Genomic DNA, 16212 nt, shown 5'->3' on the forward strand with positions numbered 1-16212 from the left:
CGGGGAGAGGGAAGTCTGGGCATCTCTGCTCAAGCTGCTGCCCCCGCGACCCGACCTCGGATAAGCGGGAGACAATGGATGGATGGATGGATGGAATATGCAGAGAAAACAAAATTGATCATTTCAACCATTCATGAGGTTACTAGCCAATTAAAAAAGGGAATTAAATAGTGTGGCGAACAAGGATGAAAAAGTTATTCAAGACTGCTGCTCTTTTATAATCAATACACGGAAAAATTAATAAGCTACACGGGACTGTTAGCCTCATTCACACGTACAAAGGATAATGCTTCCGCCTCCAATGATCAACAGAGTATATTCTATACTTGTTCTTTTAAATTTTTAGAACCATATAAGAAGTTAACTGTACATTTTTCCCTTGATTAGCTGTTAATCACTGGTGGTGGCCAAATGACGAAAAGTAAAAAGTTTAATGCCTTTAAATACTACTGTATTTGCCTATGCACTCTTCATACAATTAAACGTTAATTCTAAATACTTTCTAATTTGTATTCCCTTCTGTATTGTGTAAATGATTTGAACATTAAAGAAGTTCCTGAGAAATAAGTGAACTATATATCTCAGGCTTAAACAGGACTTTGTGCTGATAACAATAAAAATGTTAACTGGTTGCTTTGGGGTGGTCTCTCACAATGAAAGAGGTTAACAATTCAAAACGTTGCCAGCAATGGCAACAGAAGTCTTAACAACAGTCAGGAGTTAAAGAACTGCCCCAAATGAAATGTAACATCACAGTGTACCCTTACATAACTTAAAAAGAACCTGTGCTACTTTTTGGTTTATTTAAAACACACCCCAAAGATAAAAGGTGACATGGTATGCCACATGTCATAGAACAATGCACTGTATGATTTTCCTAAAAATATTTCTATAATTTATTTTGTGCAGTGGTGAAATTTTTATATGGAATAAAAGACATGTGGATGGACATATGATTTAAAAAAAAAATCAATAAAAACATGCTGTCAAAACTAAAGCTATATGTCACAAACCAATTCATTACATGTTTTGTCTTCTCTCAGAAGATGGCATTTTACACTTGTACTATTCACAAATTATTAATAGTTATAAGAACAGCTCAGATGCAAAAATCAGTAACTGTCTTTTATACTAGTTTTCATAATCCTTCTTCAATTTACTTTTGGTAAACTTTTCTTTGTGATGGTCATAGAGATAATACACTGGAGTGCAGGGTATTTTGTCCTTCTTTAATTTTTCCATCTCCTGTGTTGAATTCTCTCACTTTTCATGCCTCCTATTGCTATTTTGAATTCTTAAAATAAGCCCCATCTAAATATCAAAAAATGTTAATAATAATAATATTTAATAATATTTAATAATTTATGCATGTTTTCTCATTCCAACAGGGTTTTGCATTATCACTTTGAGATTTTTAATTTTAATATGTATTACTTTCAGCATGTTTTCAGAGTAGTTAGTTAAGTTTAAACAGCATGTACAATGCCCCAGGTTGGTTTGGCTACTGCAATGAATAATAATGATATACACTCTGCTCCTTTGTAATCTAATAATTGGATTAGGAGAGTTTTTAAATCAGTTTATATGTTTTGTATACAGTTTAGAAATCACAACCTTAAATTTTCTGTAATTGGGAATAAAAACAACTTCTTTTATGACTGAAAAACCTGCTTATTATAAACGTTTACTGGCTCTACGGTATGCCAAATAGCTACTTATAACTTCAATGTCACTGTTTATACTAAAAATAAACATTATTGCCTCATTCTTGTGCTTGACCCTTTGAGAAAATCCCTACATCTTCTCATCAAGGTGTAAAAATGCTTATTTTCTTATATACTGTATTGGGTTTTTAGGAAAATGATCTCTGAAATGCAAATACAGTGGTGGCAAGACAAAATTTAAGCATTTCTTTAATATTCTACCAGGTTTGTATGATAAAAACATTTTTTGGGTGGTCTCTGTGCTTTCTCTTAAGCAATCTAATATAGTACCAAATATGATGCTAAACTAATCAATATTTCTAAACATCTCCAGGATGCAAACCTTATCTCCAACTATAAGATGTAATCTCTATTACCTGAGTCTGGTATTAATGCCAATAAACAGGCAAAAGTGGTTTGACAGAAATGGATAGCATTTGTATTCGTGTATATTATGTAAAACCAAAAATCTGTTTAAAACTAGCAGCTATTAAACACTTTAATTCAGCAGGTTACTGAAAAGAATGCAGAAATAAAATACATGAAATGTAAAAAGTACTATTAAAAGCCATTTACATAAAGTGAAAATATTTACACAAAGAAACAGTTATGTTCAAAAACCACACGCAAAAGAAATTTAAAATGCAAAGAAGAGTACTTTGGAAGTTGTGTGAAAGCTTGGAATCCTGCTTTGGATGCTACAAGTCTTCTAACAGCATGAAACTGACTCTCCAATTCAGCATTATTAACTGTCATTTCTCCTTCTTGGGAGAGTAAAGCTGTGATGGCATTATTAATTAATTTCTCCTTGTTCTCAGAAAACAAGCCCTAAATGAACAAAACAAAACAGAGGTTTTAGTAATCTAGAAATAAAAACAATGCAAAGACAAGTGAAACATTTTTAGTTTTGAAGAAGGATGAGGCTTACTTACATCTTGAGTAACAGCATGTAAGACTCCACTGTAGGAAATGTTTGCATTGAACCTGAAGACTGCATCAGCAAAATTTCCATCTAAAATCAGAAAAGAAATTGATATAAAACCAATATCTGGGCAGTAATTTTCTTCATAAGGCTAAAATATGTGCTGTAGCTAAGATTAATACGAAGTACACTTGGCACAAGCTTAATAATAATAATAATAATATCTCTTTACATTTATATAGCGCTTTTCTCACTACTCTTAACTTTTAAATAAAACACAGATTAAATCATTTTTCAACATGACATTTTAAATTATTGTAAATTTATTTGTAACTACCACAGATTTAAAATATTACAATAAATCTCCTGAAATTGGGAAAGTTAAATGTAGCAGTGGTAGGGCAATGTAAGCTATAATTATTTGTAAATTCATTGCATAACAATCTAATTTCCCCAAAGAAACAATATAATTAAAGAACATCCAATTTAATAAGGCTATTATACCAAATACTCAGGTTAGAGTAATTCTTTTAAATGGTAAAATCTGATCATAATCTGATCGTAATATAGCTCACACACCCTTTCAGTTGTGTCATTTTATTTGAAAATATTTTTTAGGCAGATTTACTCATGTGCAACGAAGTTTCTTGTGACCTCAGCTAGCAAGATAAAAGGTACAAATTGGAAAGTCAACCAAACAGAAAGCTGGTTGAAGGGATTTTCCAACATAAGTTTCATCTTACCAGAATTTTTTTTATTATTATTTTAACAGTTAAGTAAATCTGTACTTCTTTTCAAGTTATGCTGTGCCTTGTATCTGAATCAAATTATCTCTCAGGATGGAGGTACAATTTTAAGAAGCATTGAGGGGTCTGTTAAAGAGAAAATGGAGGACAGTGTCATAACCAAGCTATAAGGTTTTAATTCCATGGGAGGTGCGCAGGATATACAGTATCTATGGTGCATCCAAGGATCATAGTACGTGTGCCTGGCAACTTTCATAGTTCAAAGATTAATTTTATATTTATTTATTACAGTTTTAATAAAACTGTCTCAGGTACTCATATTATGCCAAGTAGGGAACTATGTGTACTGTGTGATCTGACATGTGCCACACCTTTTATTAAATAATTGGTTAATAATCAATTAACTACTATTTTATATTATAATTACAATCAATCATATCATATGAGATGAGCTTGTGATGTATGAGTCTGGTTGTTATCTTGCTTTTGACAGTATGCTCAGTTTATCTTCAATAAATGGTATCATAAATCTGCCCAACAGAAGTAGCAAACTGTTGATTTAAATAGCTGCACAGTGGTGCAGACTAAGGCATTATCACAGAAGCAATAACATTTAGCATTGTGACATAGGTAATTACATTATGAGTGTGTCCTGTTAAAGGATAAAACCATAAGCATATTTCTACATCCTAATTGAATACAAGGAAGCAATGACAGTGCAGTGGCTCTTTCTTTTTTGCCTCATAGCTCTAGAAAGTTTGATTCACTACTGACCAGGTTCATTTGTTGGAGTTTGAACACTTGTTGGAGTTAGTATTTATTACACATCTAAACAAAGTACATGCTAGATTAATTGGTAACTAAGTTTTTTTCACATCAGTCAGTTTTGAATGTGAGTATGACCAGCAAGTGACTAGCATTCTGCCCTAATCTCATGTTGCACCTGATGATGGCAGAACAGATTCTGGCCTACACAAGACCAACCCAACACCATTTTCATTGTCAAAGATGAATAGATTCACTTGTTTAGTTTGTTTCCTTCTGCAAAACAGAAGCAAAATCCCAGGCTTGCATTTGGTTACAAGTTGAAATTCAGGAATTCAAAATTATACAAATAAATTAAATTACTTACATCACAAAAATTATTACATATGCATTACTCTTTCTGTGAGATTTTCTAATAGGGTGGAGTTCGAATAAAAATGTGACTGTTGATAGATTGACTCCCTTCCTGCTAGCTGACAAAAATGAAAGCATAATTGCAACATTGGGGGCATGCAAATCCTAAATAAAGTGAATGTGATGAAAATCTTTAAAGTTTAGCATGGTTTTAATTGACAAATATGGTTGAGAGGTTCTTATTTGAAGGAGCTAAAGAAGACATTTTTCAATGTTTCTCTAAAAAACAAGTGAAAGTTAATTCCACTATGAAAGTAAAATGAAAATTATGAGCCTTATAATAGGAACCTTTCCTACATTTTCAGACTGGGGTTAATTTTCACTTTTTTCAATTTCTTAACTTTACATATCATTAAAACCATTTATGGGCAATCAATATAAAAACTAAAGTTCATCTAATGACCTGTGAGAGAAGCTATATTATTGCTTTCCCTACATACTGTATTTCATTTATTTTTTCTATTATTTTTCCTAACCAGCATCTGAAAAGCAGTACAGTTTTATCAGAGAAAAAGAGTTTCATTTTTACAAAATTTTACATATTGTGATGGAGCTGGTATAGTTATCTAAATTGCCATTTCTATTATGTATACAAATCAATAACAGTTTTCAAACGACTGGTTTAAACTGTAACACATGGGGCATCATGTATAATGTCGTGTGTAGAATTTACACTAAAACATGGCGTACGGACAAAAGGGGAAATGTGCATACGCACAAAAAAATCTAAATGCATAAATCTGTGCGTACGCCAAGTTCTACACACTTCCTCTTTACAATTCGCAAAAGCGAAATTTAACACACATGCACGCATCTACAGCCCCACCTTGACTGCTCCTGGAATTTTGCATATTTTAATATGCAAATCAATATAAATATCACCTTCCATTCAGTGTCTGGTTAAAAAACAATAGAAAATGCATCTGAAAAAAGAAGAAGTTCAGCAAAAGCGAAGTAGAGGCAAGGAAAAACGTACTATTTGTTGGCTTACGCAGTGGTATAACCAACAAAAGCATGGGAGGAAACACTTGAAAGTTCAAGTTCAGAAAGTTGTACAGTGCCCGAAAGAAAAAAGAAGTCGACATGAAATCACGAGTCGCAGCAAACCGTCTGTTTATTCTATTTCAGGTAATATTACAAAAGCTGATCCCCATGCAATGCTAAGGCAGTGATGGTGCTGTTGTGTTAAGAATGTCTTCTGGCGCTGGGTGCACACACCTCTGCCTCCAAAATCGCTGGAAGGCCATCTGGATGTGTGCTGACAGATGCTGTTTTGGAGTCACAAAATGCAATAGTGGATGCTGTAAGAGATGTGGCCAGTAAACTAAGGAATATAAGGGCTGTACTATGCAATATTGACCACAAATAAAATGAACTGGTTAAAAAATAATTGCTGCATCTGATTACCTGTTACCAAGTGCCACAACTGATCGATTCTCTGCTCTATACTTTGAGGGGACTCGCTACCCTTAAAAGGACTGCTTGCCTTTTGCTGCACTAGTTGGAAAAAGCACCTGCAACTGTACGGAGCTGCTGTTTTTATAGGTTCTCCAGCTAAATATGATGCAATGTCAGCTCATTCTTTTGCCGATTCATCCCTGGCTGATGCAACTTGTCCAGCAACGTTGCAATAGCAATGTGCGTGCAGCTGACCATTCTGATTACATTTAGAAAAACAGACATTGCTGCGAATTCCACTTTGATGTTTCGCAGTTCAACCACAGTGTAAGAAAATCTTATCTATTTGGAAGACAAGCAGATAATACCATCCTATAGAGCTGGCATGGTGCGGCTCAGTGTTATTTGTGAAATACCCAATCGGTCAGCAAGTTCACCTTGAAAAGCTCCTGTGGTTAAAAACCTGAGAGTGAACAGAACTTGCAAAGGAGCAGGTAGAGCACAATTCCTCAAAGTCTGCCTTTATAAAGCTGGTGCCAGTTCATCACAAAGCTACAAGAGGATAGCTCATGGAAATCAAAATCGACTTAGAACCAGTCATCATCATCTGTAGATAACGTGCTCTCTTCTATTTCTTCCATTTGCTATGTCTTCTAACAAAGATAAAGCAGATATGGTAGTTGGAATAGTATGGCCATTCCATGCACCATTATATTGTTACAGAATGATTACAATCAAGTGAATTAAATTTGTAAACAATATGCAATTTTGGTGTATTTGATAAATCCCGCGTCATTGATGCAAATATGAAAAAGGTAAATTATGAAAAAGGTAAATGACACAGAAACAGTAGCACTGCATTTTAACACTGGGTGCCGCTAGTTTGTAAAACTGAGCAGTAACATGTGTACGCAATGTAGTGGACAACCATCAAAATGTGGGTGGCTTTACACCAAGTTTAGTTTTTATACATCTCAAAGTGTGCGAGGAAACGGGCATATGCAACATTTTGTGCATACACACCGTTTATACATTAGGCCCCTGGTGTGTTGGTCTTTTTTGGTAAACAGTACTTTTGTTATTTCTTAATGTTTCATATTCTTAATTTTTTCTTGCATTTTTAGGTATTGCAAATCATATTATTTTATTAATGAATGACAAAATAAAGTTTTAATATTTAAATTGTGTCATCCTGAATGAACAGTACTTGCAGGAATAGTAAAATAGTTTTTAAAACAAAGTACCTATATAAAAAATTATCATAGGGCCTTTGGTTAAAATGTTTAAATGTGAATAATGACCATTTTTGTGAAGCACAGTTTCATACAGTAGAAAAGTATTCTGTTGGTAGTTGGGAGGAGACTTCAATACCACTTCGATACCTAAGAAATGCATTTTGTCTTTTATTTTCTTCAAACCTTCTATATTATCAAGTATCAGGGACATTATGCCTACTGCAAATGCTGAATGAACACTTTTAAATACTGAATTTTCTTTTATATTGATGATGCAAATTACAGCTAACCCAGTACAAACCACGTATAAACATATCTAAGCCTGTTAGATGAATAATCTCTTTGTATTGGGTGCCGATGGCCCTACAACAGAGGTATATTAAATGGCGTGGTTAATTTTGAAGAGCAAGCCATAAACAACAGCAATAAATGTCAAGACTGGCAGATTCATTTCTGAAATGAAACTAGTTTTACCAAACAGACCACAATACATTTGTTAGTAGTATGTATCAAATCAAATGAAAAAAATATCTTCAAAATGCACCAATATTTACATATTTGCCAGCACTCTTTTGGAGACTATCTACAAGACACAGGTTCCACTCTACTACACAACTCTTTTCCTGAAACATATCCTGAATTTTCATTATTGGTCTGCCTTTGTACTATTTCAAATATAAAAAGAAACAATGACAAACATTATGAGAACTAACAATGAAGAAACTTGTTTCAGCATTCACCATTAAGTACCTTTACGTTTTTCTGTTTTTATTTTTAACTAAAACAATTAGAAAATCATTGGGACAATCTATATCTCCATATGGCCCTACCTAATATGGAAAAAGTGAGAAAATGGATGGAAGGATAGATGGGATGAATTTTGTATATAGCACTCCTTCCTTAATTTACATGCAAAAGTTTTAAATTACCATATAGCAATGCCCCCTTTTCATGGGTAAACATTCAGAGGTGCCCAGCAATTGAGAAAATGACCTAGAGAGAGAGACAGAAAGTAAGCTGAACACTATTTAAAACACTCCCGTGTTTGTGCTGTGGGAGTTCTTCATGAGTCTTATTAAATGGCCCTGGATTATGTGAACTATAACAAATTGAAATATGAACTATGAGTCCAAACACTAAAGTTTTTATTAAGTCTCTAAACACAGAGGCATGTGAAAAATTTAAAAAACATCGTGTATGCAATGAAAAGTGTGTCAAAGCTGAAATTACATAAATAGAGTGTGTGTTTAAACTTAACTTGGTATATACTTATTTTCTACATTGCTGGAAACACAGTAGCATCCATCCATAATTGCTGTCATACAGCATAAAGTCTCTGCTTGATCTTGACTAAATTATAATCTTAATTTCTACCAGTATATCAGATTGTCCAAAGTCAAATAATTGTGTTTTTCAACAGGTAATATCATTTTTAAGATTGTTGGTTTACAAGTAAATTAACAAAAAATCAAAGATGGCTAAATATTCACGATTTTTATTTTCCCCAAAGAATCATGCCATTTTGATGGAATGCATTCATGTAGCATCACTTAACCTTTGACACATTTCTGCTTCTAGATATACTCTAGTGGCCACCATCAGCAAAAGAAATAGCATGGCGGACAGACAAAAGAAGTGGGACATTGAATACTGTATGTACTATCAAAACTCACTACAATGTAAGCCAAACCTTAGAAATTCATCAGGCAGAAAAAAGAATATCCATCCATTATCCAACCCACTATATCCTAAGTACAGGGTCACGGGAGGTCAGCTGGAGCCAATCCCAGCCAACACAGGGGGCAAGGCAGGAAACCGCAGGGCGCACACACGCGCACACACATGCACGCACGCACGCACACACACACACACACACACACACACCAAGCACAGGGGACAATTTAGGATCGCCAATGCACCTAACCTGCATGTCTTTGGACTGTGGGAGGAAACCCACACAGACACGGAGAGAACATGCAAACTCTACGCAGGGAGGACCCGGGAAGCGAACCCAGGCCTAGTGATATAATTTAGAGTTGAAGGTGTGAACTGGAGAGTCTTGGCACAAAGCTATCTTGAAAATGTACCATTCAGTGGGGTTAAAGGACTACAATTTTGGCATAGTGTATAACCCTACTGTATGTGTGTATGTAAAGGTAGAAATGGATGTTAAGGGCAAATAAATAAAAAGATGTAGCTATATTTCACTAATAAAGCCTAATATCATAAGTGTGTAACTTCAACAACAAATGATAGTTTCCTAATTCTATGTTTGTCCTGTAGCTGAAACCTCTTTAAAGCTAGTTACATTGTATGTGCTTTTAACCAGCTTACATCACAGAGTATTGGGTCTGCTTATGGAGGGCTACAGTCAGATTATATTGCAAAAGAGAGTGCCTAGCAAGATTAATAAAATCTAACATAATTCGTGTGCATGTTTTGGATCATGAAACCCAATGCTCCTTTCACTAAGGTTGTAGTATGCCCTGCCCTGTGGACTAGCAAAGAAACAGTATAATGCAAAAGGAAGGAGTGTCCATGCCAAAATTGTTGTGTGAGGTATAGCCACAAAACACCACTTTTGAAGTTTCATGCACAACGCAAATTAGAAGTTTGGAATTATATACTTTAATACGAATTTACAAGTTGCCTTCTACAACAGTTGATGCAGGGGTTGTGTGCCCTGGAAGGATGTAGAAAAAAAATGTTTTAACTATAGACATATTTCCCTGCTTGAGATGCAACACAATCCTGGCAACTTGCTCTTATCATTTGTATAACCAACACACTGTGCAATACAATTAATCCCTTACTCAACACTAATGAATAATTTACCATAAGAAAATTAAAACATAGTGATACTTCCTACATTTCTCAGAAGGCTCAGCATTTGGAAAATAGTGACAATAACATACTTCACTCCTTGTAAGAAAAAAAAGGGACTAATGTCAAAACTGCAAGCCGCAGTCTTCTATGTACGTGCTGTATTCTTGTTCATAAATGTCTAACTGTCAACTATGTGTACACAAGTTCTATGATCAATGGCTGCAGTTCACAGAAGACAGATTTTTCAAAAATACTTTTTTCAGCTTCCTTTTTATTTCAATATAATTTGGTTTAATCAGTAAAGACCACTTGAAGTATTTTTACTGGTACAATAATTTGAACAATCTCCAATAGCTAATGGAACACCATGTTAGTATGAATTTTGCTAATTATTCTTGACTTTGATATATTTGATTAGGCATTTTGTCTGACAAGATATCTTACCATGCAAAGTGATTTGAGGATAATCTTTTACCAATTTAGAGAGGCATATATTATCTAGACTTGAGTACTATTGAATATTAAAGTTTGGAATCATTTTTGGACTCTGATGAAAGTACATATATGGGAGCATTAGAATATTTTGGTCTTTTAGAGATAGGAGGTGACCATTCTTCCCAAAGGATGTCTTTAATTTAACCATTTGTGGCTCTAATGTATGTATGTATTGATAGTAAAAAGAGGTTTTACCACATGGCTTACAGTTAAATGTATTAAGTATTTTGACAGTGATACAATTTTCATAATTTTGCCTCCGTGTGTCACCACAACGGATTAATCAATATGTGATTAAATTGTAGAATTGCAGTTTTAGTTTAAGGCATGTAACAAAAACATTATATAAGCCAATTAGAAATGGCAGCCATTTTTATACATGATCCCCCCATTTTCATGGGCAAAAAGTATTCAGAAAAACTAACATAATCATGAATATAATGATCATTTTCAGTGCTTGGTGAGCTACCACAGCAATGTAGATAACACACAGCACTGAGGAAGCAGATTCTCTCCCTATTCTCCTTTTTTTTTTCTTTTTCTTCTCCATTTATCTATATTCACTTGTTAATTTATCCATTTACTTATTTTTACTAGGTTTAAGTTTTATTCTGCTGCCCATGCTCTCTTTCTCAGGGGTGGGGGTTGATTTGTTTTCAATCCTATTCTTGTAAAATTGATCTATTTGTATGGAATGTTGTGTGATTTCAATAAAATACAAGTATTAAAAAAAAAAAAAAAAAAAAAGATAAATAAACAGATGCATTTATCAAAACCGCCTGATGACACTGATGAAAATGGCTCTCTGATCCTGTGTCATGCTTGCAATTCTAAATGAAAGAGCTGTAACTTTCTCAAACAAAATAAGGTGAAAACAGGAATCTTAGTTATTGTCAAAAATGGACATAGTTAGGTTATTAGAAATAAATTTGATCACTTGGGCTTAAAGGTTAAGTTAGAGGTACAGAATTTATGGGTAACTATTTGCTCTGACCAATGTAAATTTTAAATCACATATTAATCAGATTACTAGGACTGCATTTTTTCACTTAATGAATATAGCTAGCTAAAGTTTGACCTCTTATACCTTTACAAGACGCTGAAAAATTAGTTCACGCTTTTGTGTTCAGTTGGCTAGATTGCTGTAATGCACTCCTTACAAGACTACCTAAGAATGATATTGGTTACAGTTAATGCAGAAGGCAAAAGCAAGAATCTTAACTAGAAAAAAAAATCCAAGCACATTTCACCAGTTTTAGCATTGTTATATTAGTTACCCGTGCCATTTAGAATTGATGATAAATTACTACTAATGGTTTACAAAGCCTTAAATAATCTCACCTCATGCTATACATTGGAATGTCTGTCCCCTTACACTCCAAGCAATAACCTCAGAACTTCAAATGAAGGCCTGCTTGTAATTCCAAGGGCCAACCTGAAAAGAAGTGGTGAGGCGCCCTTTTCCTGTTATGCACCTAAAATTTGAAATACTTTACCTGTGGCAATTCGCCAGGCTAATACTGAAGAACAAGTTAAAAAAAACTGCTAAAAACCCATGATTTTAAAATGAATTTTCGTAGCTACATTTTAGTTGTATTCCTATAAGCCTTTATCGGTACTGAATTATCATTTTCCTATGAGTTCTGCAATTCTGTACTAATCTGTACTATTTTCTGCTGTCTTTTCCAGTTCTTCTAAGGTGGTGAGCTACGTCACCATTGCCTGATCAAGGTACTACGCTGCCCCCTGCATTTATGGATTGAATGACGGATGTTCCAGATGTCTACATGACAGTCATCATCAAATTCTTATATAAGATGCCTTTAAACAAGGAGGATTGATCTAGACCATCTGTGTTAGGTAAAATGCCCAGTGGGGATTGGGGGGGTCTTTTGGCCACCCATGCAGAGGTTTTTTTTTTCAGTCCTCCTGACCATCCAACCTTACCTTTTTCTTTGTTACATACTGTATATATATTATTGCCTACTCTTGTTTATGTTTTATACTAGGGGGCTTGCCCCCTGCTCGCTTTGCTCGCCAACCCCTGTGTTTGGTTTTCCGGATACAAACTTTTAAGATTTTTTTTTCTTTGAATTGTTGCTATTTCATTAGTTTCACTTTTATTTCAAAACTTATGTAAAAACAATATTTGGAATCTCTCGAGTCCCAATATGCTGAATCTTTTAAATGAGGTCAGTGAGATATGTGTTTAATGACTTTGTCATGTTAGAGATAATGAAAACTGGAATTCAAAAGACTCAAAACAAAAACGTATGCGCGAAACACATGCAGAGCAAGATACAGAATATGAAAGTAGAAAAAAATGACTATCAAAAAAAAAAGAGTAAACATCGCATTAGCGCAAAAAAAAAAAAAGAGAAATCATTACTCGCAGAAATAACTAAAAGACGAATAGAGATCGAATATATGGACACAGGTGATATGTTAGAAGTATGAAAATAATGTAAGGCTTTTAAGTTTAAATCAGAGAATTTCAAAAATGTGTTTTACCTCACATGCATTTATTGGTTACTTTGCAAAAAAAATTATTAACTGATGATGATGCAGATCACTTTGTCTGTGCTGAAATTCCAAACAGAGAAACCTATCCTGAATTATCTCTAACCTGCTCTGCATGTGTTTGGCCCTTTTGTTTTGCAACCTCTTTATGACGTTTTACTTTGTTTTCTACTCTGTCTTTTATTTCTGACCTCACTTTGTCCTGCTTTTTTTTCCAATGACACCGTTATATCCGCGGTGATTATTTTAAATTTTTCGAGTATTAATTTCCATTTGTTTGCGCTACTGCGATCTGTACTTTCTTTTTTTATACTTTCTAATTTTCCTACTTTCATATTCTTTAACTTACTTTTTTTTTTTTTGGAGACTTTCGAATTCCACTGCTTTCATAATCTGCTCTGCATGTGTATAGCGCCAACGTTTGTGAACGTCTTTATGAAGTTCTACTTTGTCTTTTACTCTTTCTTTTAATTCTGAGCCCGATTGGACGTGCTTTGTTTAAATTCCACTTGTTACGGGCTGATAATTACTTGTCTTATTTTCTGAATTTGCACCTAGATTATTTTTTCTTTTTTGCTCTTTTTTCTCTCCAACACTTTTGAGTCTCTTTTCCCCGCGCTGCTTTCTTCTTCGCCTTAGTCGTTGACGTTTCATTTATAACGTATTGTCCTTATACACTTTATATGCACTGAGACCCTGGATTTGTGTGTGCTCAAATCCTTCACAAGACTGAATGTTTTTCTGCCCCATTGTATTATTTGATAGATAGTAAATAGGGCGTGTCTTGCAAGAATCTCATGTTCTACATCATCGCGAGACAGTCCTGGGTCAATCTCTTGGCACAAAGTCTCATGTTTAAGGTCCTCGCGGGTCTTTTAACTATCTACTGTGATCTTAACATGAAGATCACGTATCGTCTCCTAGTCATTCCCTCCCACAGGATTTTTTTTTATAATAGAGAGATATTTACTTCCTTTTTATTTAATCTTGTAAAGCAATTTGAGCTATATTGTTTGTATGAAAATATGGTATATAAATAAATTTTGTTGTTGAAAATTCTTTGCAGTCAATGAAAACATGGCCTTCTCCAAGTGCTTGGTTTCCACTGTACTTATGCTTTGCCAGGCCTTTACTGAAGCTGTCTTCAGGTGCTGCTTGTTCATTGGACTTTCTGCCTCCTGTTTTGTCTTCAGCAAGTGAAATACATGTTCAGTTGGTTTGAGGTCAGTTGATTGACTTGGTCATTGAAGAAGATTCTCCTTCTTTGCCTTGAAAAACATTTGGTTTGCTGTCACAGTATGTTTTGGCTCATTGCCCATCTATACTGTGAAGCATTGTCCTATCAGCTTTGCAGAATCTGTCTCAACCTGAGCAGACAGTATAGCCCTGTACACTTCAGAAATCTTCCTGCGACTTTTGTCAGTAGTCATAACAATAACAATAAACACCAGTGATGCAGTTCTATTGGCAGACATGCATAACAATGCTGTAACACTGAATTTCAAATAACTCCTCACTACTGAATTTTTAAGTCTTTCATCCAACATTAGCATATCTCAAAATGGGATTAATTTTATTCTTTTTCAATGAAGTGCTGAATGTAATATGTAAAAGTGGAACTAAATGACAACCAAAATAATTGGCAACTTTTATCACCTGTAATTATTATTAATTAAATATATTAAATGTTATTGCTCTGTTTCAGTTATTAAAATATTACATAAATATTATACTGAATGTCTTTATTAAGTCAGAATTTCATTTGAGGCAGTTCTCAGCTTTCAATGAAAACCTTTCCTTATTTAAACCTACAGTAATTCACTATCTACAGTAATCCCTCCTCCATCGCGGGGGTTGCGTTCCAGAACCCCCCGCGAAAGGTGAAAATCCGCGAAGTAGAAACCATATGTTTATATGGTTATTTTTATATTGTCATGCTTGGGTCACAGATTTGCACAGAAACACAGGAAGTTGTAGAGAGACAGGAACTTTATTCAAACACTGCAAACAAACATTTGTCTCTTTTTCAAAAGTTTAAACTGTGCTCCATGACTAGACAGAGATGACAGTTCCGTCTCACAATTAAAAGAATGCAAACATATCTTCCTCTTCAAAGGAGTCCGCGTCAGGAGCACAGAATGTCAGAAAGAGAGAGAAAAGCAAACAAATCAATAGGGCTGTTTGGCTTTTAAGTATGCGAAGCACCGCGGCACAAAGCTGTTGAAGGCGGCAGCTCACACCCCCTCCGTCAGGAGCAGAGAGAGAGAGAGACAGAGAAAAACAAACAATCAAAAATCAATACGTGCCCTTCGAGCTTTTAAGTATGCGAAGCACCATGCAGCATGTCGCTTCACGAAGCAGCTGCACAGAAGGGAGCAACATGAAGATAATCTTTCAGCATTTTTAGACAAGTGTCCGTATTGTCTAGTGGTGCAAACAGCCCCCCTGCTCAATCCCCCTACGTCAGGATCAGAGAATGTCAGCGTAAGAGAGAGAGAGAGAGAGAGAAAAGTAAGTTGGGTAGCTTCTCAGCCATCTGCCAATAGCGTCCCTTGTATGAAATCAACTGGGCAAACCAACTGAGGAAGCATGTACCAGAAATTAAAAGACCCATTGTCCGCAGAAATCCGCGAACCAGCAAAAAATCCGCGATATACATTTAAATATGCTTACATATAAAATCCGTGATAGAGTGAAGCCGCGAAAGGCGAAGCACGATATAGCGAGGGATTACTGTACTTGGAATTTCCAAATGTATTGAAAATCACGTTATACTTTTTTAATTGGAAAATGTTTATTAATACAGTATCACAGTTTTTAATATCAAGAAAACAATATGTCTTAGTTTAATGTTCAACTTTAATTAAATTAGTTTTTGACTTTCCTACATCTTAATACAGGTTCTGCATCCCTAATCCAAAATGATTGGGATCAGAAATATTTCAGAATATTTGCATATACATAATGAACTATCTTGGGGATGGGACCCTAGTCTAAACACAACATTTATTTGTGTTTCAAATACATGTTAGACATGTAACTGAAGGTAATTTAGTCAAATATTTTTTAAAAATGTTGTACATGAAACAAAGTTTTTTTGTAGTAGCAGAAGCAGAATACCTGTATCAATTGTTAAACAACAGCAACAAAAAACAATGGCAAGCTTTTAGTCACCACCTACAATGCTG

At 34.7% G+C, this 16212-nt stretch overlaps 1 protein-coding gene across 2 annotated transcripts in view; it reads right to left on the reverse strand.

Moving 5' to 3' along the window:
- Positions 1–16212, reverse strand: part of LOC114653624 (dnaJ homolog subfamily C member 13) — a 331290-nt gene that overhangs the window by 151560 nt on the left and 163518 nt on the right. For both annotated transcript variants that reach the window (XM_051929216.1, XM_028804037.2), the window contains exons 11-12: positions 2636–2715; positions 2362–2531 (exon numbers count right to left, since the gene is read on the reverse strand). In XM_051929216.1, coding sequence (XP_051785176.1) covers positions 2362–2531; positions 2636–2715 — 250 coding nt within the window. The remainder of the gene's footprint in view (positions 1–2361; positions 2532–2635; positions 2716–16212) is intronic.

Source organism: Erpetoichthys calabaricus, chromosome 6 (assembly GCF_900747795.2).
Source record: "Erpetoichthys calabaricus chromosome 6, fErpCal1.3, whole genome shotgun sequence".
NCBI classification, from domain to species: domain Eukaryota; kingdom Metazoa; phylum Chordata; class Cladistia; order Polypteriformes; family Polypteridae; genus Erpetoichthys; species Erpetoichthys calabaricus.